At 42.9% G+C, this 26,097-nt stretch overlaps 1 protein-coding gene and 1 non-coding gene across 9 annotated transcripts in view; both read left to right on the top strand.

Annotated features, from left to right (window-relative positions):
- Window positions 1-1,017: 1,017 nt before the first annotated feature.
- Window positions 1,018-26,097, top strand: part of BPHL (biphenyl hydrolase like) — a 38,909-nt gene continuing 13,829 nt past the window's right edge. The window contains exons 1-6 of one of the 8 annotated variants that reach the window (XM_042938064.1): window positions 1,018-1,126; window positions 4,929-5,072; window positions 9,468-9,571; window positions 12,888-13,054; window positions 14,363-14,516; window positions 25,136-25,267. In XM_042938064.1, coding sequence (XP_042793998.1) covers window positions 5,068-5,072; window positions 9,468-9,571; window positions 12,888-13,054; window positions 14,363-14,516; window positions 25,136-25,267 — 562 coding nt within the window. In that variant the 5' untranslated portion in view covers window positions 1,018-1,126; window positions 4,929-5,067. Of the gene's footprint in view, window positions 1,127-1,642; window positions 1,763-1,919; window positions 2,093-4,589; window positions 5,073-9,467; window positions 9,572-12,887; window positions 13,055-14,362; window positions 14,517-25,135; window positions 25,268-26,097 lie in introns of those variants that run through there. The other 7 variants (XM_042938062.1, XM_042938065.1, XM_042938063.1 and 4 more) reach the window with 7 other exon arrangements.
- On the top strand, window positions 5,643-5,749 carry LOC122220801. The gene has a single exon (XR_006202983.1). It is a non-coding gene; the product is annotated as a U6 spliceosomal RNA (small nuclear RNA).

Here is a 26,097-nt window from a genome sequence, read left to right as displayed (position 1 = left end):
CTTTAATCAAAACTGCACAATAGCGTTATACATAAAGGACTAGTTCTCAAGTGTACACTTAAAAACAAATTGTAACCAATAACTTAAATCTACCATTTTTCACAGTGCTACCATTTTTGCTGATTTATCAGTGGGATAACGTATTAAAAATTGTACAGACAACTATTTTTAACTCTCATGATCTCTGATAAATCCCAGTCAACCTCTCAGGAAAAAATAAGGAAACGTTGACCCACCAAAGATTTCTGAAAGTCAGATGATAACAGCTGAACTGTATTTCTCGTTCCTTCTATGCAGGAAATTGATGTAGTAGATTTATGTTGAGAGAAATTTTTGCCCAAGAAACTCAAATGGGCCAGTGAGGATACTGCAGGTATCAGAACCCCCATGGCTGTAACATGTTACATAATGTCTCAAAGTTCATATTATGGCATGTGTCAGAATTTTCATCCTTTTTTTTTTTTTAATCTTTGAACGTTTATTTTTGAAAGGGGGAGGGGAGGGCAGAGAGGGAAGGAGACAGAATCTGAAGCAGGCTCCAGGTTCTGACGTAACAGCACAGAGCCCATGTGGGGCTGGAACTCACAAACCCTGAGATCGGGACCTGAGCCACAGTTGGTGGCTTACCCAACTGAGCCACCCAGGCGTCCCTCCATCTTCTTTAAAGAACAACATTCCATTACATGTATACACAGGTATAATAAACCTTCATCCCTCCATTGACATATGGGTTGCTTTCCAATTTTCCACTTTGGCTATTGTGAATAATGCTATGACCATAAATAGCTTTGAGACACTTATCAATTCTTTGGGGGTATATACCCACAGGTGGAATTGCTAGATCATATAATTGTACCTTTAATTTTTTTGAGCACCCGCCACGCTATTTTCCACCACCACTGCACTATTTTGTATTCCCACCAGCAGCACACAGGGTTCCAATTTCTCCACATACTCACCAACACTATTTTTTTTTTTTTTTACAATAGCCATACCAAACAATGAGTATGAGGTAATATGAAGGAAAAAAAAAATAATGCCATCATTCCTAGAAGCAAATGCATTTCACTCCACCGACGGCAGCCAGTCTTGAAGCCTCCTTCTCCGTCCACAGGTCCGTCCACAGGTCCGTCCACAGGTCCCTCCTCACCACCCACTCCCTGAGAAGGGCGGGATGGGGGAGGGGTGCAGCCTCGCCTCTCTGGAGGGACTGGTCACCGCGGCGGTGGGAGGGCAAAGCCGACTGGGACGTACCCCTCGTGAGCCAGAGCTGGCAGCAGACGATCTGTGTTGCGGTACCACTGGGACTTCGAGCCCCGTTTCTGACAAGGGTCACAAAGAGCCCGGCGGGCTCTTAGCGGGTCCTAGCATCCCGGCGTGACAAGCCGAAGCGGGCGACAGGCTGTGGCCGGAAGTTCAGGAGCAGCGGGGTTCTGTCGGGGCAAGGCGGAGGGTGTTGAGGGCGGCCGCTAGACCTAGGCTCTTGCATGTTTCCTGGCGACGGGGCTTAGCGGGACGTAGTGGGGCGGGGCGCAGTCTTGTTCTCAGAAGGTGCTGGCGGTGGGGTGTGCGGGGGGGGGGGGGCGCGGGGTGGACGCGGGGCGGTCGGTGGAGCCGGCGCATGCGCGCTCCGGGGCTCAGCGGAGCCTGTGACCATGGCGGAAGTGCTGGGCGGCCGCGCAGTGCGGCAGGTGCGGCTACTCCTGTCGGTGCTGAAGCCAGGGAACCACGTCCCGTATGCTGGGCCTGCAGCCGCATTCGGGTAATGATGCCCTCTTCCCTCCGGGGGCCCCTGCGGCCAGGGTTGCGTGCTGGGGGGCAGTGGGAGGGCAACGCGCCAGCCAGGAGGCGGGCGGGCAGGGCGGTGCGGGCTGCTGCCGTGGGCGCAGCCTCGCTGCCCTCTCGCCCTTTGCTCCAAGACCCGAGCCTGTCCCACGTGGGTGCGCGGGAGGCGGTGGAAGTAACCACTTATGCTGCTCCTGGCCTTGGCACTGCAGCCGTGCGTCAGCTTCAGTTCTGTGACTCGAGAGCCCTAAAGGACTTGGGTGATGGAGTCCAAGCCCCTCGTTGTGTGGACGAGAGACCCAGGGAGGTAACGTAATTTGCCCATAGTCACAGACACACTCATGACCGAGATTAGAATCTCAAACCCTTCATTCTTGGCTGCTCTGCCCTGTGTCTTCACACCCTCAGGGCTCCAGTGTCTCCTGCTTCTTATATCAAAAACCAGCCTGAGAATCTCCTTAAGCTATGAGCTGTTGTAGTCAGGCCCAAGCCCCTGAGTCATCGTTGTCACCTTCTTGTTCTTCTTTTTTCTTTTTCTTTTTTTCTTTTTTCCCCCTTATTTTGAACTGTAATGTGCAAAAAAACCACCTTGGGAACCTGGGAAAATTCACAATCCTTGGCCTGACTCTCAGAGCTTATGGTGTAGGTGGAGAAAGCCAAGAATCTGCCTTTTTCTTTTCTGACCCTCCCTATCCCTCATGCATATTTCGAGATAAAACAACAAAAACAGCTAGATTAAGCTCTGACCTACCGTCTTTTTTTAAAATGTTTATTTATTTATTTTATTTATTTATTTTAAGGGAGAGAGGGAATCCCAAGCAGGCTCCACGCTCAGTGCAGAGCCCCACTTGGGGCTGGACCCCACAACCATGAGATCATGACCTGAGCCAAAACCAAGAGCCCCAGGCTTAATGAACTGAGCTATCCAGGCGCCCTCCCCCTTTTTTAAATGTCTGACCTACTGTCTTAAAAATGGGTGCCCTTGGCCCCAAGAGATACTAAGAAGAAAATGTAGTTAGAGCAGCATGAAACTTGCTTTACTTTATTCTCTCTACCTGTACACAAATGTACACAGGATATGTATGCAATTAACTGCTGATGGATCAGTTCCATTTATAGGAAAAGTCAAATGCTAGATGGGTACCTGGCATTCAGAATTTGAGTTGATCTGGGGCGCCTGGGTGGTTCAGACGGTTAAGCAACTGACTTAGGCTCAGGTTATGATCTCACGGTTTGTGAGTTCGAGCCCCACATTGGGCTCTGTGCTGACAGCTCAGAGCCTGGAGCCTGCTTTGGATTCTGTGTCTCCATCTGTCTCTGCCCCACCCCTGCTTGCACCCTGTCTCTCAAAAATGAATAAACGTTAAAAAAAAATTTAGAATTTGAGTTGATCTAATGTGGAAACTTCTCATTTGAAAGTTTGATTTGGAAGGAGAAGGGAAAAATCTGACCAGCTTTACATTTTTATGTTGTGATTAACTAGTTCTTGAATTTCATATTTGATTTATTTAAATTCTTTTTAAATATTTTAGAACTTTTAGAAGACTTTTGGGACTATTTTAATACAGATGGAAAAATATGTCAATGTTCACAGCTGTATAAATCTACATGGAAAAATGGAAATTTATCCAGTTTCCAATTTGCAGAAAGAGATTGAAATAAGGTTACTATGTGCCAGTACCCAAGTTAAGATAGGTTATTTCATGGTTGCAGGAAGGCCCCATCCATTTAATGTTAATCGTTCTTCCTAAAACATCTCTGAAAAACCGGTTTCTCTGGATTTCAAACTGCCATTTCATAAATGCACTTGCAAGTTGATATTACATGTAATCAGAGAAAACCAGCAGTGGTATTCGTTAATCCTGAAATGAGGCTGCAGCCCAATGTAAGCAGGTGAAAGCTCTGCTTTTAAAACCTTTGCCTCAGAACAGCCGGTGCCCAACCTACACTTGAGTTGTGTTCCAAAAGCTTGTTTTTGTAAGTCTGTTGTTTGGAACTCTCTTTTTTATTTTGTAGTCTGTAAAGTGGTTTGTTCCAGGACTGGGTAAGAAGGCTTTTCTACCTGCAGTTGTATGTTACGTACAGTTACAGTATTAGTAATTTATAGAACCTAATAACCTGTCGGCAGAAAACTGTTTTCTGAGTTCAACCTTGGGATGATCTGCCTGAGAATCAAAGACCCTCCTTTCCCTGGCACTGCCTTGTTCCTTCTGTCTGGCAGTCCGGGTGAGTGGCCCCAGGGCTAGAGCCCTGTTGGGGACTTTGTTCAGCTTCCAGGTTACAGAAAAAACAAGGCCTCTGGTGTTTACAAGGCTGCATTGCTACTTCCTAGCTGCACAAATGTAAGCAAGTTACTTAACCTCTCTGAGCCAAGTGCCTTGCACTTCTGAGGATTTGAGACAATAAATGTAAAAGTCCTGGGATATAATAATAATTCACTAATTAGTTGCTACAATTAATAATGATACAGATAAGAATATCTAATAATGCAATGTGTAAAAGATGCAAAATAAGTCCTCAAAATTCATTTAATTCCAAGCCCTAGGGGGTAGCTAATTATTAGAGTTAATAGTTACTTTGGAAAAAATATACAACAGAAATAGCCGAACATAAGAGATACAGAGAACGTGTAGGACTTTCAAAGTGAGGATGTGTTTTATTAATTGACCCCATTTTTCTTTTTTTTTTTTTTAAATTTTTATAACATTTATTTATTTTTTTTGAGAGACGGAAGGCGGGGGCAGAGAGAGAGGGAGACACAGAATCCGAAGTAAGCTCCAGGCTCCAAGCTGTCAGCACAGAGCCTGATGTGGGGCTCAGACTCACAAACTGTGAGATCATGACTTGAGCTGAAGTCAGATGTTTAGCCGATTGAGCCACCGATGTCTCCCTACCCCATTTTTGTTTCTAAGCAAAGGGCAAAATGCCAAAGGCTCTGATGTCATACACTCAGGTATAAATAACTAGTAATGTGACTGGGGCAAGTTGCCTAAACACTCCAATCTTCAGGTTCCTCAAAGGTAAAATTAGGGTAAATATAATGTAAGCTCTTAGTAGAGTTCATTATTTAGCTTAATAATGAAACTAAATGTGAGTTTTAGTTTATTTTCCGCAAGCTGTTAAATTCTTGCTTTCCACCACAGTAAACTTTCCTTCTTTGAAGGGAGCAACTCAAGCCCCCTCAGTCCAGAAGATATTGTGTTGTATTGCTCCTGACCTCCTTCTAACCCTTTCACAAAATTGCCTATCCAGCCACCCAGAAAAAGAGAGTCAAGGACAAATATGAGGTAAGATATAGGCTATTCTAGGTGAGCGTGCCTTCCTATATAGGCTGTTTTCAATAGGGAGATAGGATTTTTTTTTTTTCCTTCTACAAGAAATTAACTCAGTATAGTTGTTCTCAACCTTGGTTGCTTATTGGAATGTCTTGGGAAATTAAAAAAAAACACAGATGCTTGTATCCCACCACAGAGATTTTGATTTAGTACAGTCTGGGCATCTGGAGATTTAAATTTGCCAGATGATGCAAATCTAAGTTTGACCCTCACTGATGTAGTGGGAAGTTGGAAATATTCTCATAAAAAGAGGCTGATTAGCAGCTGTGTAGATGTTGGTTAAGGTGTGGGGAACTTAGTGTCTGATGTCTGCACCCTCAGAATCTCCTGTATCCCCCAACTTCTCTGTCATAATACTAGGCAAACTGCATAGTACCTGCTAGTTGCAGATTTAATTATCTGTCTTTCCTGCCAGCCTCTAAACTACATGGAGGGCCCAGAGCAATAGGAGTTTAGGAAGTACATGAATGAATGAATAAATAGTACAGTAGAGTTTTGGTGTTATTGACAGCACATGTCAGTGTGCTCACTGCAGCAGCACACATACTAAAATTGGACTGATACACAGAAGATTAGCATGGCCCCTGTGCAATGATGACACGCAAATTTGTGAAACCTCTCATATTTAAAAAAATAATAGAGGGGCGCCTGGGTGGCTCAGTCGGTTAAGCGTCCGATGTCGGCTCAGGTCATGATCTCACGGTCCGTGAGTTCGAGCCCCGCGTCGGGCTCTGTGCTGACAGCTCAGAGCCTGGAGCCTGCTTTGGATTCTGTGTCTCCCTCTCTCTCTGACCTTCCCCCGTTCATGCTCTGTCTCTCTCTGTCTCAAAAATAAATAAACATTAAAAAAAATAATAAAAAAATAATAGAAAAAAGGAAGCACCTGTCAGGGTTCTGCCCCAGTCATTGAGTGATAGTCTCTCCCAGGATTGTCCTAGGCAGTTTATATATATATATATATTTTAAATGTTTTATTTATTTTTTTGAGAGAGTGCAAGCAGGCGAGGGGCAGAGAGGATCCAGAGTGGGCTCTGCATTGACAGCAGCGAGCCTGATGTGCGGCTTGAATTCCTGAACTGTGAGACCATGACCTGAGCCTAAGTCAGAGGTTCAGCCGACTGAGCCACCCAAGACACCCACTAGACAGTTAATGGTTTTAACTCTCCACAGGTGATTCCAATGAGCACACCTGCTTAAGAACACCTGGGTTAGAGAAGCAACGTGATTATTAGGGAGAAAGTGGTGGTAAAGATGGATTGACACCTGAAAGATTCATTTTTGGTCTTTATAAATTTTCTGAAGTTTTGTATCCTTTTTCCTATGTGAGAGTTTGATTGTGGTTCAAGTAATAAGCACATTTCAGGGCCATCAAAGGCCTGGTCTCTGCAGCCTGATTTTTCTTTCAACACACATAACGTGAGGCCTGAATTACTGTCCAAGAGCCCCTTGATAAGCTGGAGAAAAAATGCTTTACTCATTTCATTGGTCTTATATTTATGTGAAAATAAATCATTCAATAATTCTGTTTTTTAATAAAATGCTTTTTCTTGTATTTGTAATTGATTTGCTTTGATTTACTTTCATTCATAAACAGTTCTCTGCCCTGTTTCCTCCACCTGGAGATTGATAAAAGGTTTTTGGCAGCCTCCATTAACCCCAGTGGGTGGGCTGATGTGATAGTGGCATGTACCTCTGGTGTGGTGACATACAGGATGTTGATGACAAGGCACTAGGGGCATTTTCTTTCCCCTCAGCCTAGCTTCAAGCCCCCTTGGCATTTGGCCCCAACCTTTGCTCACTCTTTGCCCCTGTACCCCTGCCAGACTGAACACTGCCTTTCCCCCGACATATGTCCCTTGCTTCCGGGCCTTTGATCATGCTATTTCTTCTTCTAGGAGCACCCTCCCCACCACATTCTTTTTTTCAAAATTTTACTCCTCTTGGAAGTTAATTCAAATGCTACTTTTTCATTCCTCTTCAGATACCTCTATTCAACCCTGATAATGGTCTCTGTCTCCCTTCTTTTTTTTTTTTAATTTTTTTTTAATGTTTGTTTATTTTTGAGAGAGAGACAGAGCCTGAGCAGGGGAGAGGCAGAGAGAGAGGAGAGACAGAATCTGAAACAGGCTGCAGGCTCTGAGCTGTCAGCACAGAGCCCGACGCGGGGCTTGAACCCATGAACAGCGAGATCATGACCTGAGCCGAAGTCAGACGCTCAACCAACTGAGCCACCCAGATGCCCCCGTCTCCCTTCTAAAACCATCTTCTGCCTTAGTAAACCCTTCCCTGACATTGAGTTCCATTATGCCAAATCTAGACTACATGGTTTTTACATTCATCTTAGGCAACCAAAAGATGGGATGGGGTTAATTGAGAGGAAAAGTTTGGAACAGGGAATCCAAACACAGGTATAGCAAAATGCAAAGGGAATTTAGAGGTTTTTTGCAGAAGAGACTTCAGAATGATCATGAAAGCTGAAGGAAAGGAAGCCCCTGGAAGGCAGTGCCCTTGTGGGGGCCCCTGAACAGATGCACCTAGTGAGAGCACACCCAGCCATGAAAACTTGGACATTGAGAAAGATATTGTGCATAACCTCCTCACGGCACAAGATGATTCTTACAAGCATTCTTGAATACCACCAAGGAAGGGAGACCCTCAAAGATCTTTAGGGCATGAGGTGTAATAAAGGTACATGTTATCACTAACATGAGCCATGCAAATGCTAGTCACCTCTAGTTAGGGAGCTGCATCATTCCTGTGTGGTGAATATAGGAAACACTAATAACTTGTTCCAACCGGGCTCCTCATGCTTCTTGTCTCAGTCATAACCTACGCCTCCCTGACAGATTGCAGAGCAAATCTCTTGTGTCTTATCTTCTCTCCTACTAGATTGTGGGCAAAACAGATGTGTCAATAAATGTTTGTGTAAATGAATCATTCTTACTAGAGTGTTATTTGCTTTTATCTGGATCCTAGAGCCATCTGAACAGTACAAATGAATGACTCAGAAGAATAGGACATTGATAAGTAACATGGCAGTGTCAGTATGACAACACGCTTGTTCAGTGGCTTTGTTACTGCTCCTCATAATTTTCCTATAGGTAATGAGCTTATGGTTATGTCCCGGCTTTATTACCACCCAATTCTGTCCTATTTGCAGAAGTTGTGTTAAGACTTGGTGTACCTGCATTCAGCACATCCGTTTCTGCATGCTCATTTTAAATGGGCGATGACATGAAACCCAAAGAGGAAAGAGCACCTCATTTTGTAAAAAGTGCTTCATTTCAATAAGCATTTTAACTAACTGCAGAAATAGGAGTAAAGAGTATGTAAAAGAAAAAGAGAGGCAGCGGTTAATTTAAATTCCTTAATATTCTGTGTGGAGAAGAGGAGCACCTCCTTCTCGCATCTGTCTTGGCATACCAAAATGTCCCTTCCATGTGTCACTCAGCTGTCTGGGAAATTGGTGGGGAGGCTGTTAGGGCCTGATGCAGGAGCCATGTATGTGTTCCATTGCTATATATCCCTGCATAGTTGTTCTAGAGCTTCTGGAAGAGCAGGAGAGGACAGCTTCTTCAGAGAAGGACCCTTGGTAAGGTACACATGTGAGTCAGAACAGACCCTGGCCTTGATTCTGGCCCAAGGTGCACTCCTGTGCCAACATGTCCAGTTAGATCCTGTGTCGGAGGTTTTGGGCCAAGGAGGGTCCACGGTACAGGGGAGGGCTCTTGGGATGGAAGCTTATGGACCTGGCTATTTAACAACACAAATATTTCAACATGTTAAAAACCGGTCTGGCCATAGCAGTGCAGACAGGCATTCCTGCTAAGAATGCTTCTGTGGCTGGCTAGAGAACATGAGAGGCCATACTCCTAAAGGACTGCCTGGAGACCCCTGAGACCATCTCACCTTTAGGAACTCTGTCGATGCAGCTGAAGTTCAGGTAATCCCTTTAGATCTGTTCTAAGGTCTGCCCTGTTGTTGCTGACCCTAATGTTCCATTGTGTGGAGCTCCTGTGTCAGCCTGCACACTGGCCCCCTGGCTTCCAGCTCACCAGGCCTGTGCCCATGGGACCTGTGTGGCCACTGGTTGCAGCAACATGTCAGTACTTTTGTAGGGTAAGTCCTGGGCTGGTGTTGTAGGATATTCACATATGAAGGCACAGTTCAGATCTGCAGTCTAGAAAGGTCCCTTTTCAGGTTGGAAAAACTTAAGCACACATCAGAGTAATCCAAGAAGCCTGAGGAGGGTCCTGGAGCTGACGCGGGTATGTAAAAGGACAATTTTGTCATATTAACATTTGTGCTAAGTAATTTTTCTTTGGGGATGGGATTTTTCTCTTCCAGCACCTCAGTAACCTCTGCCAAAGTGGCTGTGAATGGTGTCCACTTGCATTATCAGCGGACTGGAGAGGGAGAGCATGCGGTCCTGCTGCTTCCTGGAATGTTGGGTCTGGAAGTTTTTTCATGGAATTTGCATGCTGTGTAGTCTAGGATGCATTCACAATAGTAGATGCCAAATGTTGATTATTAACTTTAGTGCTTTGCTGAAATGCTTTAAGCGTTTTATTTATTTATTTGTGAGAGAGGGAGGGAGACGCAGAATCTGAAGCAGGCTCCAGGCTCTGAGCTGTTGGCACAGAGCCCGACACGGGGTTTGAACCCATGAACCATGAGATCATGACCCGAACCAAAGCCAAACGCTCAACTGATGAGCCCCCCAGGCACCCCTTAAATGCTTTAATATTTGCTACAAATTTAAGTGACTCAGAAAAGAAAGGCAACCTTCTACTCTATGTAGTCTTTATTCCTTTAAATACCCGGGTTTTTTTCTCCTACAGACATACTGTGTAGTTGCCTACAATTTGGGAAGATGATAGGAGTTGAGGAAAGGGGTGTGGGAAGAAGGGATAGATGAAGGTAGAAGATGAGCTAGTGACCAACCATCCCAGTGTGCCTGGAATTGAGGGGTTCCAGGATACAAGACTTCCAGTGCTAAAACATGGATTGCCCTGTTGCAGTTGATTATGTGCTCAATTAAAATAAGAGCTAAGAACAAGCTTAGTTTAAAGCCTTTTTGTAAATCAAAATTTAATTGGCATGAATGGAGCATGGTGAAGCCAACTGAATCTGTCTCATTTTCCAGATAAGTAATTTACATGTAGACAGTTTAGGGGGATAATTTCCAGCAATCCCAGGACATCTCAGATTTGGTTTTAAGGGCTTTAATATTGTTTTGACTTAAATAATCCCAATATATACTATTTCCTTATGACTTTTTTCTTCTAAAATAAAATGCTAAAATTTTCAATTACTTGATGGTTCCACTTGACTGAGCCTTAGCTGATTGTGGTACTATTGTAGCTATTGAAGCATCTTTGTCTAGATAGTATTTAGTATTTTTTTTTCCTCCTAAACTTTTGTAACAAAGGAGGAGATTTACTCTATTGACTGGTGTAGGTCTAAAGGTATCTGTAAAGTAGTGAACAAGTTACCGACTTAAATTTCCATTATTTCAGTATTGTGATCGTGATCCAGGTATAAAACACTTTCATAACTTAATTTCTTTATGTAAAACGTTAACCTGATCCCCAAATTAAAAACAGTGAGATTCTCTCTTCCAGTCCTCTGTCACCTAGCACCCAGTACCCTTCCCCACAGGCAACCAGTATTGTGTTTCCTTCTTAGGTATCATATACTGGTAACTATTCCTTAAAATAACTTTTTAAAGGTTTTAGTATTCTTTAGTATTTAGTATTTGGTATTCAGATGTATACCTGTGTGCCAGAAAAGAAGCGTCTCATCATTTCTGAAATTGGTCTTGAGATAAACTGTTCCCTTTTCCCACCTTCTCACCTCCTGCACCTCCTTCAGGGTGGTTCCCATGTGGAAGTCTCTTCAGTCCAGGGACCACAAGAGATGCTTTGTGTGTCAGAATAGTAGACATGCGCTTGAAATCCATTTATATTTTTGCCTTAGGTTTCCTGAATGATTTATTTACCTGATGGTGAGAAAGATAGATCTTTCCAGGAAGAATGGTAGTCCTATAATAATTAACATTATCCTGTAACAGAATCCTGTAACATCTTGAAAGACATTTTCTAATAGTAGCTTGTTTATCAAGCAAGATGTTCAGTATCCATGTGTGGCCTGAGCTACAAGTTCTTAGAAAGTAAGCAGACTTTAAAAATGAAATGCTGGGGCGCCTGGGTGGCTCAGTCAGTTAAGCGCCCGACTTCGGCTCAGGTCATGATCTCACGGCCGGTGAGTTCGAGCCCGACGGGGCTCTGTGCTGACGGCTCAGAGCCTGGAGCCTGCTTCGGATTCTGTGTCTCCCTCACTCTCTGACCCTCCCCCATTCATGCTCTGTCTCTCTCTGTCTCAAAAATAAATAAACATTTAAAAAAAATTTAAATAAATAAATAAATAAATAAATAAAAATAAAAATGAAATGCTGACTGGTCCCTAGACTGGGCTCCTTGAGAGTCTGGCCTTCTGGGCCACATGCAGTAGGTGTGTGCACACAGTGGCCGTGACCTCGCAGGTGGGCTGGGAATTGCCAGTCAGGTCCACCACAGGCTCAAGAACATAGTTCTGCTGGTTAACGTTTGCTGCTGTTTTTTTTGGGTTTTTTTGTTTGTTTTGTTTTTAAATTTTTTTTTAACTTTTTATTTTTTTTATTTTTTTTATTTTTTATTTTTGAGACAGGGAGAGACAGAGCATGAACAGGGGAGGGTCAGAGAGAGGGAGACACAGAATCCGAAGCAGGCTCCAGGCTCCGAGCGGTCAGCACAGAGCCCAACGCAGGGCTCAAGCTCACTGACCGCGAGATCATGACCTGAGCCAAAGTCAGCCGCTTAACCGACTGAGCCACCCAGGCGCCCCGCATTTGCTGGTGTTTTAATGAAATAATTAATTTGATTTCCTCCCTCCACATCCTGCCCTCCCCCTGATGTCAGTGTCTTCGTTGAGTTTTCTGGTATTTATTTATAACCAGAAAATAAAATCTTCAGGGCTGTTCACATTTGCTTAGTAAAAAACACCTGGAAATTTAGAATTCTCCTTTGAATAACTTGTACCAAATCTCATACATTTGTTGACAGATAATATTGGGATCTCTCTCATTTATAAGTCATTTTTTTTAATGTTTATTTTTTTGAGAGAGAGAGAGAGAGAGCGAGCGTGCATGCACACAAGTGGGGGAGGGGCAGAGAGCGAGGAAGACGCAGAATCTGAAGCAAGCTCTGAGCTGTCAGCACAGAACCTGATACAGGGCTCGAACCAACATATCGTGAGATCATGACCTGAGCCGAAGTTGGATGCTTAACTGCCTGAGCCACCCAGGTGCCCCTATAACAGCCAGTTTTTTAAAAGGAAAGAAAAAATAACCCAGAAACATATCATATCAATAAGTCAATTTCTATGCAATTTCATGAATTCCCTTTTTTTTTTTTTTAAGGAAGATTAATTGAAAAAGTATCAAAAATGCTGAAATGATACAGGGCCAAGTGTATTGGAGCCTCTGTCCTCAAAGTAGCCACTGGGAGGAGACAAAAGGCAGGTCTGAACTCTACCAGGAAAGGAAGTCAGCCTTCCAGTAAATGGATTTCATCATCACAAGACTATTTTGCTGACTGCATCCCACTGTCTAACTTTGAGTAGAAACTAGTTACTTTGTTTTAAGATTGTAGTTGTTTCTGCTTTTACTGTAATGTGTTTGAAATAATGAAATCCTTCACCTGAGGGTAACCAAGTGGCTGTTTTTAGGAAGTGGAGAGACTGATTTTGGACCTCAGATTAAGAACCTCAATAAAAAGCTCTTCACGGTGGTTGCCTGGGATCCTCGAGGATATGGACATTCCAGACCCCCAGATCGAGATTTCCCATTGGACTTTTTTGAAAGGGATGCAAAAGATGCAGTTGATTTGATGAAGGTGGGTCTCTCAGGGAAGAGCCCAGAGGAGGGAGGATGACTGGGCCTGTCTTCATCTATTTTGTTTTTGTTTTTTATTTCTACAAGGGTGATGCCATGTGATTCTTATAGAAAATTCAAGTTCAATCAAATAGGTGTGAATGAGGAAGTAGAAATATCCCACAATCCAACTAGAGATATCATTGTTATGACTTTGAGACTCCCTTTCCAGCCAATCTTCTGACACATATAAATACACAGGATTGTATTGATGGCATCATACTATATCTAATGTTTTTCCAACTTACTCTTAGAACAGTTTGTCGAGGAAATACTTTCAGTTAATAAATATAAATTTACATAAATATTATAATAGTCATATAGTAGTCCATTGTAGGGATGTACTGTCTTATTTCATATATCTCTAATGGTAGATAAATAACTTAATCTTTAAGTTCCTTTTTTGTGTGTGTGGTTATGAGCAGCAGGGCAGTGAACATTGTTTTGTCCATGGACGTTTTAGTTCCTTTATAAACACCGTTGGTGTGGACACCCTACACCTGTCTCCTGGTACACATGTGCAAAAGTTCCATACATATCTAGGGGATGATGCCGGGTTATAGAAGATGCAAATGTTCGTTGGACAAGATAGTGCCAAATTATTATCCATGCGACTTCTAGCAATTTATAGTCCCATCAGTATCTTGGACTGATATTTGTTAAATCTTTAATTTTCCAAGTCATTCTAGTTTTACTCCTAGGCAACATCTGTCAGATGTAATCTTTGTTCAGTTTCCTTGTCAAACACATTTTCAGAGCCTGGTTGATATAAGGACTAGCATAACCTCCTGTGACACCATTCTTCTCCAGCCTGTCTCCAGACACTTCTTCCCGCAGTTGCCCTCAGTGGTTTTATCAGATGCAGTGACTTCATTTCATCCAGTAAATATCAAGTTCCCCTGTCTAATCTACATTACTAGTCTCAAAATCTTTGCTGAGGTGTGGGTGTGCATGCACATGTGATTTGTCATTTCTAAGGACAGCTGATCTCCACTGTTTCCAGAGATTTTATCCAAACAGAAGATGTCATTCTCTCATAATTCAAAACAATACTGTGTACTTAGGTTTTTATGATACTTACATTTACACCAGAACTAAATGAGAAAAAAACATTTCTGTCATCAAATGCTGGCCTCTAGGACTTTTCTTTAATTATCAAGTGATGCTCCAAACCCCACACTGTACTCATTTGGATGATTGTTAATGATCAGATGCTTCTAGCAGAGAGGAGCAATCACCTGTGCTGTGCATTTCTCTGTATTTATCACAGACATTGAAGTTTAAGAAGGTGTCCTTGTTGGGGTGGAGCGATGGTGGTATTACAGCACTCATAGCAGCTGCAAGATATCCATCTTACATCAATAAGATGGTGATCTGGGGAGCCAATGCCTATGTGACTGAGGAAGATGAAACCATTTATCAGGGTAGGTTTCACAAGCGGGCGATGTCGTGACAAGTAACATCTTTGCCCTCCCCCTCTCATGTCTTACTATGACGTGTACTAACAAGGCCTATGTCATCTGCTTCCACTTCTCAGCTCTGCAGTAGGAAGAGTAACAAATTCTTGGAAGTAATATGGTTTAACCAGTCTGTGTTTTGAATTTTTTTTTAAGTATGTTTATTTTTGAGAGACAGAGTGTGAGCAGGGGAGGGCAGAGAGAGAGGGAGACACAGAATCCAAAGCAGCCTCCAGGCTCTGAGCTGTCAGCACAAAGGCTGTCGTGGGGCTCGAACTCACAAACTGTGGGATCATGACTTGAGCCGAAGTTGGACACTTAACCAACTGAGCCACCCAGGCACCCCTAACCAGTCTGTCTTTCAATGCTTTCTATTTCCAAAAGTAACACTTTCATGACTCTGGAAAAGGTTTTATAAAACTCAGTGTTCACATTTCCTGCACCTGATAGTGAACTTCAAGGAGGGAGGGGTTGATGTAAAGTCTCATTTAAAATAATGTGAGTGTAAAAATGCACATTGTATTCAAATATGAAACCTTATATTTTGATAAAGAAATTTTTTGCGATTCACATTTCATTAGGTTGTCCTTCAAGCTTATCTTTGAAGTTTTTAGAGGCAGAAGAACGGGGGCCAGCAAACCTGGCAGCCTGTGGGCCAAATCCGGCCCACCATCTGTTTTTGTAAGGCTGGGCACTGATCGAGAAGGCTAGCGCTTTAAGACCTGGAGATCAATCTGGGGTGTCCCCTCCATCCCTGTTTCCTCCTCCGCTCCCAGTGTTGCTACCCAGGGCCTGTGCTGGTGGCCATTTACACACTGGTGACTGTTGGCTATTACCAGGCACTCCGTGGTGGAATTTCAGTCAGCGACTCAGGAGCCTAGCCTCCAGCAAGCTGACCAAACTGAAACTGCTTAGCTCTCAGGAGAAGGGCACACTGGGATCTGGGGGTATCTGAGGCAAAAAGCAAAAGTGACCTGGTCCCCACCAACGTCTGCCTGACCCACCAGGACCCTCTTCAGTCTGGTAGCTTTTTATCCTGGGTGTGTTTCCATTGGATCCCAGATGGCCCACCCCAGGCAGTCAGGGTCAAGCAGGTCAGAGGTTTCTCACCTTTAACCTACCTACCTGGTAACTGTGATTTTACCTCTTAGCTTGCAAAGCTAAAATAAGTTACTCTCTGGCCCTTGACAGAAAGCATTTGCAGACACAAGCCCTGGAATATCACAAGTCTGCTTTTATTCAGCTGTTCTGCAATTCACATGATTTAAGGAAGCTACTTCATGGCAGTGCTCTGTTGTAGAATCTTAGCCCTTACACTGTTTGGTAATGAACTATGAAACTTTTTTTTTAATGTTTACTTATTTTTGAGAGAGAGAGAGAGAGAGAGAGAGAGAACGTGCGAACACCAGCAGGGGAGGAGCAGAGAGAGAGGGGAACAGAGGATCCAAAGCAGGCTCTGTGCTGACAGCAGACAGCCTGATGCGGGTCTCTAAAACTCACGAACCTGACCTGAGCCAAAGTTGGACACTTAACCAACTGAGCCACCCAGGTGCCCCAGAACTATGAAACTCTTAAGTGATGAGTCTGATCTAGTGACCCATCCTAATTGACACTCTTGCCTGTCCTTGTTTTACCCCTACTGGGTTCAGAGGAGCAAAAATATTTTAAACTGAATGAAATGCATGTGATAATGCCTGCCCTGAGGTGTTTGTGTGATAATTCCAATATCTGGGTCATTTTGGGGGTCGGCATTTGTTGGCTGTCTTTTCGGTATCATCCTGTTAGAACTCTGAGAAATATTGTTTGTTTGTTTGTTTTGCTCGTTTTGTTTTTCCTTGGCATGCAGTCAACCTGGTTAGGTTCATACTACAAATTCTGTTTAGCCTTCTGCGGGTGGTAGTTCCAGCATCAGATCAGTTCTCAAAGCTTCTTCATGTCTGCCCCACACAAGCCCCACTCAGGCTATGCTGGGACTTAGACGGCAGTTTATATGGTAGTTTAGTTCTTGAAGTTTATGCTGTATGCTTTTTTTTTTGCATCTTCCCCATGCATGCAGAGCCTAGGGGTGAATCACTTCATCGGTTCATATGCAGACTTAGAAACCCCCTTCAAAGCTCCTATGACCAGAAAGACAGATTTCTCTCATAAAGACAGGTTTTAGTAACCCCCTCCTCTGTTGTACAGTTCTGTGCATCTGGAACCGTCTTTAGGGCAAAGCGGCCAGAAAAAAGAGATGGACAAAATAATAGGGATTTCACCTACAGTCTTCAGATACAAGGGGTCCCTTTTTCTGGTACCTTTGGTCAAAGAGCCAGCCTTGTCTTGGGGTTTTAGGTAGCTGCCCCGACACTGTACTAGGAGTGCAGGCCCCTGGCTGTGTACTTTCACAGCTTGGACTAGGGTGAGAAGAAAGAGAGAAAGAAAAAGCAGTCTCCCTCATGCAGGGCAACCTGGTCCTTGTCCTCTGGCTACCTCTAAGGGTCTTCTTCAGTTTCTGTTTTTAATGCCTGCCATGCAGTTGTGTGATTCACCCCGTACCCCATATTTCAAAATTGGGACTCGAAGAAAAGGAAAATGAAACTCATCCCTTTTATGGGTCATTATTCAAGTTTTGTCTCCGTTCAATCTCTTACTCTTACACCTTGGCACAGTCCTCAGGTAGTTGCTTGTGGTGTATTCTACCTGGGGTCTAGTTGTAATCAGTGAGAGAGGAGCTGCTCCAGCTGAGCCAGCACCAAAGCCCAAGAGATCGGTACTCGAGCAGATGTCTTAGGGCTTCTGCTATGACTAGGGGGTGATATGTTCTAGACTCCTATTCAGCCAGACTCCCCCTGAGGCCTAGAGCCATATTTCTATCTACTTGCTGAGCACCTTCCTCTTGATAGCCTGGAAGTTAGTCATAACTAGTGTGTCTACATTGAACTCATTGCCTCATGACTCTTCCCACACCCCAGCTCACAATCTCTGTCTCATGCAGTGGTCCACGGTCTACCAGGTCATCCCTGGAGCACTAAGCCCTCCTCTCTGCCCTCTTCATTTAGCTGTGAGTGGACTCTGATAATACCACATTCCTAAGACCTTTAAAGGTAACCCCTCCTCCTCTCTTCCTGCCCACTCTTTTCCTGCTTCAGACCCTTGGCCTCCTAGGACAGTTTGTCTTCCATATGAGTTTCCTTGCTAAGGCAAGAACCTGGTCATTTAATTCTGCTACTTAAAACCCGTCAGTAACCTCACAGTGATGTTCAAGCACCTGGGCTGGCCCGGGCAGCCTGGCCCTAGCCAGTCCTTGTAGCCAGCCCCTCCTTTCCCCTCAGCCTTTCTGTGTGTCCTCCACATTGAATAGCTGCCATTCCTGAAGCAAGCTTCCTCCTTTGTGCCTCTCTGCCTTGGCATCTGCTGATGTGCTCACCTGCACTGGCCCCCCTTCTAGCCCAGTGTCCTCACCAAACTCATCTTCATCTGCCATTCCCAGCTCCCACAGCACTGCCTTTGTCGGAGGTCCCTGAGTCCTTGGGGCTGGGGTTTGGTGCTAGAACACTTTGCACACTTTCACGATGGCCGTGTGTCCTGGGCAATGCCACCTTTCACAGCTCACCTCAGTCAATACTGTGTGAACTCACCATGTTTGGTGACTCTGACTTCCCTTCCTTTTGTAGACACACCAAAAAGTCTCCCTCTTAACCCCATACTCCCCTTTACTTACTGTCTGCTATGTCTCGGCTCCGTTTCCCAGCCATCAGTCCCACCTCCTCATGCCCCACTCTCTCCCTAACTTGTGTCAAGGTGGCTTCCAACCCATCAACCCCATGAAAGCAGTGTCTTGTTGCTGCCAAGCCTGTCGGATGCTTTATTGCCCTTTGTATTCCTTGGTCATGCTGCAGCATGTGAAAATACACACGTGGGGCACCTGGGTGGCTCAGCCTCTTGATTTCGGCTCAGGTCATGATCTCCCAATTCGTGGGATCAAGCCCCACGTGGGGCTCCGCACAGACAGTGTGGAGCCTGCTTGGAATTCTCTCTTTCCCTCTCTGTGCCCCTCCCCTGTTCTTTCTCTCAAAAACAAACAAACAAACAAAAAACAAATAAACTGAAATAAATAAGCTTAAAAAAAGATATTTGAAGGGATGCCTGGGTGGCTCAGTTGGTTAAATGTCGGACTCTAGATTTCTGCTCAGGTCATGGTCTCACGGTTCATGAGTTGAGCCCTGCTGTCCGGTTCTGTGCTGATAACGTGGAGCCTGCTTGGGATTGTCTCTCTCCATCTCTCTCTGACCTTCCCACATGCATGCTCTCTCTCAAAATAAATAAGTAAACTTAAAAAAAATTTTTTTTTGTAATTTTAAATAAATAAGTAAACATAAAAAGAAAGAAAATGTACACATGATGTAAGATCAATCACACCCCTCTTCTTGAAGTTTTCTCTGCCTTGAAGTTCTTGCCCCCATGTTCTCAGCTTGCCCTCCTATCTCTGCTTGTTCTGTGGCTTAGACACATCCCCACTCTGCTGGGCCCTGTGATGTTGGGCTCCTCCGGACGCCATCCTTAGCTCTCTGTTCCTCTTCTCTTTCTTACACTTGAGGAACTTCTCACATGCCTTGGCTTCACCAGACTCCCAAATTCCAGATATTCAGCTTCTTACCTGGTTGCCCCACGTGCACCTTATGTTTACTATGCCTAAAGTCTAGCTCATAATCTTTCCTCTACACCCCTTCTTCCTGCTACATTTCTCATTTTGGTAACTGATGCTCAGAAATATGCTATTTCTTCCACAAAATAATTTGTGATAAGTGAATCGATAGTTATGATTTATTGAACGCCTACTGTGAGCTAACACTGACATAGCCCTGTATGACTTCAACCCAGGGCACAGAGAAGTGAAGGAACCTGTCCTGATGGTACAGACGTGTGGTGGCTGTTCCCCTCTGCAGTCTAGTGATCCAGCCCCATGTTCTGCCTGCGCTCTGCCTTTGCTGTGCCTGGAATCCCTCCCAGCTTTTCCATTCCTCCTGCCAGGTCTCCATCTGTCCCCACTTAGATTGACCAGCACTTTCCAACCTGTCCTCTGTCTCAGCCTCCTTTCAGTGTGCTTTCCAGACTGCTTAGATTGGAGTTTGCTAAGATGTAAATCTCATTGTATCTTACTTTGAAGCCCTTAAAGGTCTCCCATAGCTTTCTAGGTAAGTAGAGTTCAAACTCCTCTGCTTTGCCTACAAAGTTTGAGGAAACCAGGACCCCGGGCCTTTCTGGGTCCATCTCCTGCCACTTTTGTCTCCTCTACCCCCACACACCCATCGTTTTCTTCAGGTACCTGAAAACCCCTGAAGTTCCAGCAGTAGGGGGCACGGCTTACTGTCTCTGCCAGTGTACTGCTCCCATACTTGCTTGCTGGCTTATGTTCTCACGGACTCAGATCCTGCAGTGCATCCTCCGGGAAGCCCCCCACCACTGCCACTCCCGCTCATTGACCCCACCCCCTCCCCTGTCCTCCCCCAACTTCTCTAGGGACATTTATTCTATTCCACTCCTCTACAGAGGTCAGCGGTCGGTTACAACTCTCTAGACCATAAGGCCCTTGAGGGCAGAGACCTTATCTCATTCAGGTTTGTATCTGCTGTGACTGGCACTCAACAGGCTTCAGATAATGTTTACCAGAATAATTCACTAATTAGTGGTGAGCGAATGAGTTTTCTTCTGGTGCTTAGCACAAATTATATGCTCAGAAAGAGAAATGTATCAGTTTTGGGGGGAATACAAATCATATCTGTTTTGCATCAGCAAACAGTTTGGTTCAAATGGTTTTTTTAGGAACTAAAACATAATTACTGCTTTTAAATTTTTTTTTGGTGGAAATTATGCTTTGGGGAAAAACTGGCTTCCTCTTGGAAAAAAATTAACAGAAGTAAGTAAATATACAGAATATTTTTGAATGTTTGTTACATGCTGGGTACTGTTGCTAGCACATTCCATGTCTGACTTATTTACTCTTTATCTCGGAGTGTTATTATAATTCTCATTTTTCAGATGAGGAAACCAGCACAGAGGTTAAGGAACTTGCTCAGGGTGACACGGCTAGCAGGTTCAAGTGCTGGCATTCAGACCCAGCCAGCTTGACTTCTGAGCTGTGTGTTTAACCACAGTGTTTGATGTGAACATCTGGCTTGCCCCAGCTCAGCTGGATACCCCTGTCCCTCGATATTTCGGTAATATTTCCCATTAGAGTCTAAAGCCTTGCCCCAGATTTTACATGCTCATAGATGCCTCTTCAAATGCCTGGTTTTACTGAGTTAACTCACTTTGAGAATCTCTCACTATCCCAAGAGGAGGAATTTACATTTTAGCAAGAAAAACATCTACACATTAAACATTAGCCAACTTGGTTCTTAAAAGATCTTGTCCTTCCTGTCACAGAGGAATTTTTTTTTATTTTATAAAAATATAGATAATTTTATAAAATATATAACTTTAAAACATTACATTTAGAGTATATATTAATAACATAGTAAAAATATAGTAATAATAAAGTAATAATAATATATCACATCTTCAAATTAAACATTAAATATTTAAATATATTTATATATCTTATAAATATGTAACATAAATATCATGAATAATATATACTATATATTAAAGTATATGATATATATTTAAATTTTATTCTGTAATTATATATTTAAATTTTTAATTCAAATTTATTTAATTGTATAATATTTGGTACATATAATGCAATACATGTGACACTGTGAATTATAGACACCCATGAGCCCACCATGGAACATAAGACTGATCACTGTTTGTACCCTCACTGTATGCATATGCTTCCTCCCCAGGCCTCCCCTACCTCTAGCCTGAGTCCTACAATCATCCTTATGCCTTTTTGAAAACACGCCTGTCACATATGTTTATATTCCTAAACAGTATATAATTTAATTCTATTTGGTTTTGAGCTGTACAAAGTGACTTCATACTATATACATCATCTTCTATGACTCACTTTTTTTCAGTGAACGTTGAATTTCTAAGATTCATTCATAATATTTCTGTATTATATTCCATTGGGCAAATGTATTTTATTTTTCCTCTCTTTTATCAATAAACTGTAGGTCTGTTTTCACTGTTGCCGTGAACATTCTTATAAATGTCTCCTGGGGCATCTGGGCAACAGTGTCTGTCTAGGGGTATATGCCCAAATGTGAAATTTGCTAAACATTGTGGTATGCAAATACACCATGTGACAGGTGACCAATTATTTTCCAACTAAATAAATTTGCGTTCCCACCACCAGTGTATAAGATTCCTTAACTTGCATCCTCAAAAAATACTTGAAATCATCAGATTTCTTAATCTTTCACCAGTCAAATGGGCAAGAAATGGTATCTTACTGGGGGACTTAATTTTCCTTTTCCTATTACTAGTAAGATTGAGAATCTTTTTTTATGTACTTATGCATCATTGGGGTTTCTTTTTTTGTATTGTACCTATTCATGTCTTTTCATTTCTTTTTGTTTTAAAACTTTTATGTAATATTTGATAAATATAAAACCTTGTGTTTAACAGGGATACCTTATGAAGTCTAGCAACAAAGCAAACACCCAAGGACTCTCCACCCGCTCAAGACTAGAACACTTCAGTGTTATTATGACGTTATTGATTTGCAGGGTTTTTGTTGTTTAATAATATGATGACTATCCCCTTATGGTTAGTAATTGTGTCAGTCGTGGTACACAGCTTGTTGCTTGTCCTTTTGCTTTCTCTATAGACAGAACTAAATTTAATGTAAGAAAATGTTACAGTGTTTTATTTTCTCACTTGGAAAGTTTTGTTGGTTTTTGCATTTACAAACACATTCCTCAGTTTCTTTACTCACCTTTCCTTCTTTCGTCTCAGATATTCCTTCTAGGATCACTTCTCTTTCTCCTCAAGTTATTTTTTACGAGTTTTTTTTTTTTTTAAGTTTATTTATTTATTTTGAGAGAGAAAGCGTGAGCAGGAGGGGCAGAGAAAGAGATAGGGAGAGAGAGAATCCCAATCAGGCTCCATGCAGTGAGCACAGAGCCAGATGCAGGGCTGGAATCTCACCAACCGTGAGATCATGACCTGAGCTGAAATCAAGAGTCAGACACTTGACCGACTGAACCGCCCAGATGCTCCTGGAAGTTCTTTAAGGGGAGATCTGTTAAGAGTCAACTCAGTTTTTATTTCACTCTCATTCTTGAAAGATTGTTTGGCTAAGTACAGAAATATAAATGGGAAATTCTTTTCTCCACTGCACACTGTCTGCATTCCTTAACCACTGCTGTGAAGTTTTGCCAGCGAGCTTTCCTCCCTTTGGAGAGATGTGTCTTACCTCTGGCTGCTTTTCAGGTTTTTGCTTTCTCTTTGATTTACTGCTATTTTGCTCTTCTGTGTCTAGATGCAAATTCCTTTTTATTTATCCAGTTTGGGTTACACTTGAGTTTTGTCTGTGGACTTTTCTCTGATCAGTTCTGAAAACCTTTCTCAGCGGTTTCCTTCTTCCCATATTTCTTCTTCTGCATTCTCCTCCTCCTCCCCTCCTTCTTCGGGGACTGATTGGACTTTGTGGGCCTTGTCTTTCATTCTGCTCTGTCTCTTGTTCATCTTCTTGTCTCTCTGTGTGGTGGTCTGCATCATATCTTAAGCTTTCTCTTCCAATGTTCTAGCTTTTTCATTAGCTTTATAAAGATTCTGGTCGTTTTGTGATCTTTGATTAGGAGTGAAATTTGCTTACTCTCAATCTGAAAACCCACAAAAAAGACCGTGAACACAAATTGATAATGTTTTCCTTCAGAGAGGATTTACATTTGCTATTCTTGGGAGCCTGGGAGCCATGGGATAATCACAGCCTGGGGCCATTTTAATCTCAGTTTAATCTAGGAATCTCAGGTTCAGCTCTACCCACTGCCCCCAGCTAGTAGTTACATTTCCCCCAAAAGCAACCCTGCCTTTTGAGTAGTCTTACCACCCTTTGCTCTGTTTTCTGGTTCTCTTCCATCTTACACACACACACCCTAGTTTGCATTAATCACTGCAACTCCAGCAATGCAACAAATCATGTTTTGTGAAAGGTCTAGTCCTTCCACTGCAAGGGCACTTCGCAGAGGGTGCTGTCTACAATAGTGCCCAAAGTAGAAATGTCTACAGGGGATTTTTTTACTGACCATCTTCATGACATCTTACTGGCTCCTCTCTCCTTTCCTCTCTTCTAACTCTTTTTCTTCTTCCCAGATCTCCCTACCCTCTTAATTTCCAGACTTCTCTGCACCCCTCTGTGAAGTCTTTTCACTCCTATGCAGAGCAGGTCAGCTCTCCTCAGCTTCCATATGCACCTCTGGGCTTACGTATGCAGATTTGAACCAGTCCGGCAGTCTGCCATCCTTGGAAGGCAGTTGTAGTTGTAAATAGCAATTTTTCCTTCACTCTGTTATTTCTGTTCCCTGAGTACACACTGGGTGCCTGGCACTGTCCAGAGCACTGTGGAGGGGTTATTGTGCAATATGAGTTCATGTCATTAGTAATGTGTTGTCTTTGAGGTATATTGTGTACCAGAAGCACTGTGTTAAAAGCTGTCCATAAGCCATATATAATATGCTCAGAAACATTAGAATTATCAGTGTGTTTAAAGAAATATGGACACAACTGGGCTAAGTAATTGAATTTGTTCATGCATTTTATAAGTGGTTTTTAGCTATTATTTCCTAAGAGTGAATCATCTGTACTTGTTTCAAGTTCATAGTTAGCCTTTTACAGTCATATTTCATCAGTAACAGAAACTAGAATGAATAATTTGTGTTTTTCAGTGTACCTGAATGCAATTCAGAAAATATCTTCTCTCTTTTTTTAAATTTTTTTTTTAATGTTTATTTATTTTTGAGACAATGCGAGAGACAGAGTGCAAGCAGTGGAGGGGCCGACAGAGGGAGGCACAGAATCTGAAACAGGCTCCGGGCTCCGAGCTGTCAGCCCAGAGCCTGACACGGGGCTCAAACTCACAAACTGTGAGATCATGACCTGAGCCGAAGTCAGACGCTTAACCGACTGAGCCACCCAGGCGCCCGTAGAAGATACCTTCTCTTTAATAAATCATGTCAGTTTTACTCAGACAACCCTAATTTCAGGAATATCTTCTTATATCTTATACTTTTAACAGAAAGCATTAAATGCAGATCTAATTTCACTTAGTAAAAATTTATGTTGTGCCTCTTTTGTGCCAAGCTCTGGCCGAGGCTCTGGGCATAAGTGGGAGACAAAACAAAGCCAAGTCCCTTATCTGGAGCTTTCATCTTCCTGGGGAGACAGGCACTCAGCCATGGACACAGAAAATGCTACAAAGCACTGAAAGATGCAAAACAGAGTAGATGGAGGGGAGGGTGCTCTAAGAGGATGGTCGGGGAAGGCCTCACTGCCCTGGACAAAGTGAGGAGTAAGCCAGGTGGAAAGCTGGAGAAACATTTCAGGCAGACAGAAGAGCAAACAGGATGACTCTGGGGTGGACTATGTTTGCAATATTTAAAGATAAGCCTTAACATTAGACTAGACTTATTCTTGTCACTACTTCTGTTTTTCAGGTATCAGAGATGTTTCTAAATGGAGTGAGAGAACAAGAAAACCTCTAGAAACCTTATATGGGTATGACTACTTTACCAAAACCTGTGAGAAGTGGGTGGATGGCATAAAACAATTTAAACATCTTTCAGATGGTAGGTTGTGTGAACTGTTTTAGCTGTTCCTTTGCTGATCAGAGAGGCTGCTTGAGTTCCTCCCCTGGTGTTCCAGAATTCCCTGGTGATTAGCACATTCACCCACTGTTTTCATGCTGATGTGTGAACAGAGGATGCTAGTGACTGTACACAGTACAAGCCCTTGTATAATACATCTGCCTTAAACTGTACTAAATATATAGTTGTATCAAGGTTCACATAGTTAAGTCTTTAATAGAAGACTGTTCCTTTCTCCTTCTAATCCTTGTGTGTATGATGACAAAATAATTCTCTAGAAGCCTCAGATAGTGTATATGTTCTAATTCTGGAATGGATAATCAGAAAACAAGCCACCACACAGAGCATATTTTTTTTTTCATGTGTTACCTGCTACATACTCTGTTACTAAGACAAACAAGAAAGAAGGACCTTTTTGTCATGACCTTCAGCCCCAGTGAGCATGAGGAAGAGTGTTCAGTTCACTTCCCACCTTCAGAACTTAGTTAAATGACTATAGCTCCGTCTTTATCTGAAAATTTAACACGATTTCCAATAACAGTAAGAATTGATCTCTTTAAGAAAATTCTGAGTTAAAGTCTGTTTTTAAGTAGCTATTTACATTTATACTCTCTCACTCTTCTATTTTAACTGTAAAAGAATAGAGGGTAGCTAAGATCTAATCTGGGAGCACAATTCAGTTACAGAATGGCTGCAGTTGAAGGGCCAGTTTGATCTACTAGGTAATCATTTCCAGAGTGAGTCACCTATCAAAACTTTCACAATGAAAAGGGCATTTGAAAATGTTACTTTTTTGGTTTAAGTTCAAAACA

Source organism: Panthera leo, chromosome B2, assembly GCF_018350215.1.
Source record: "Panthera leo isolate Ple1 chromosome B2, P.leo_Ple1_pat1.1, whole genome shotgun sequence".
In the NCBI taxonomy this organism is placed as follows: Eukaryota; Metazoa; Chordata; class Mammalia; order Carnivora; family Felidae; genus Panthera; species Panthera leo.
This window is presented reverse-complemented; position numbering and strand designations above follow the sequence as displayed.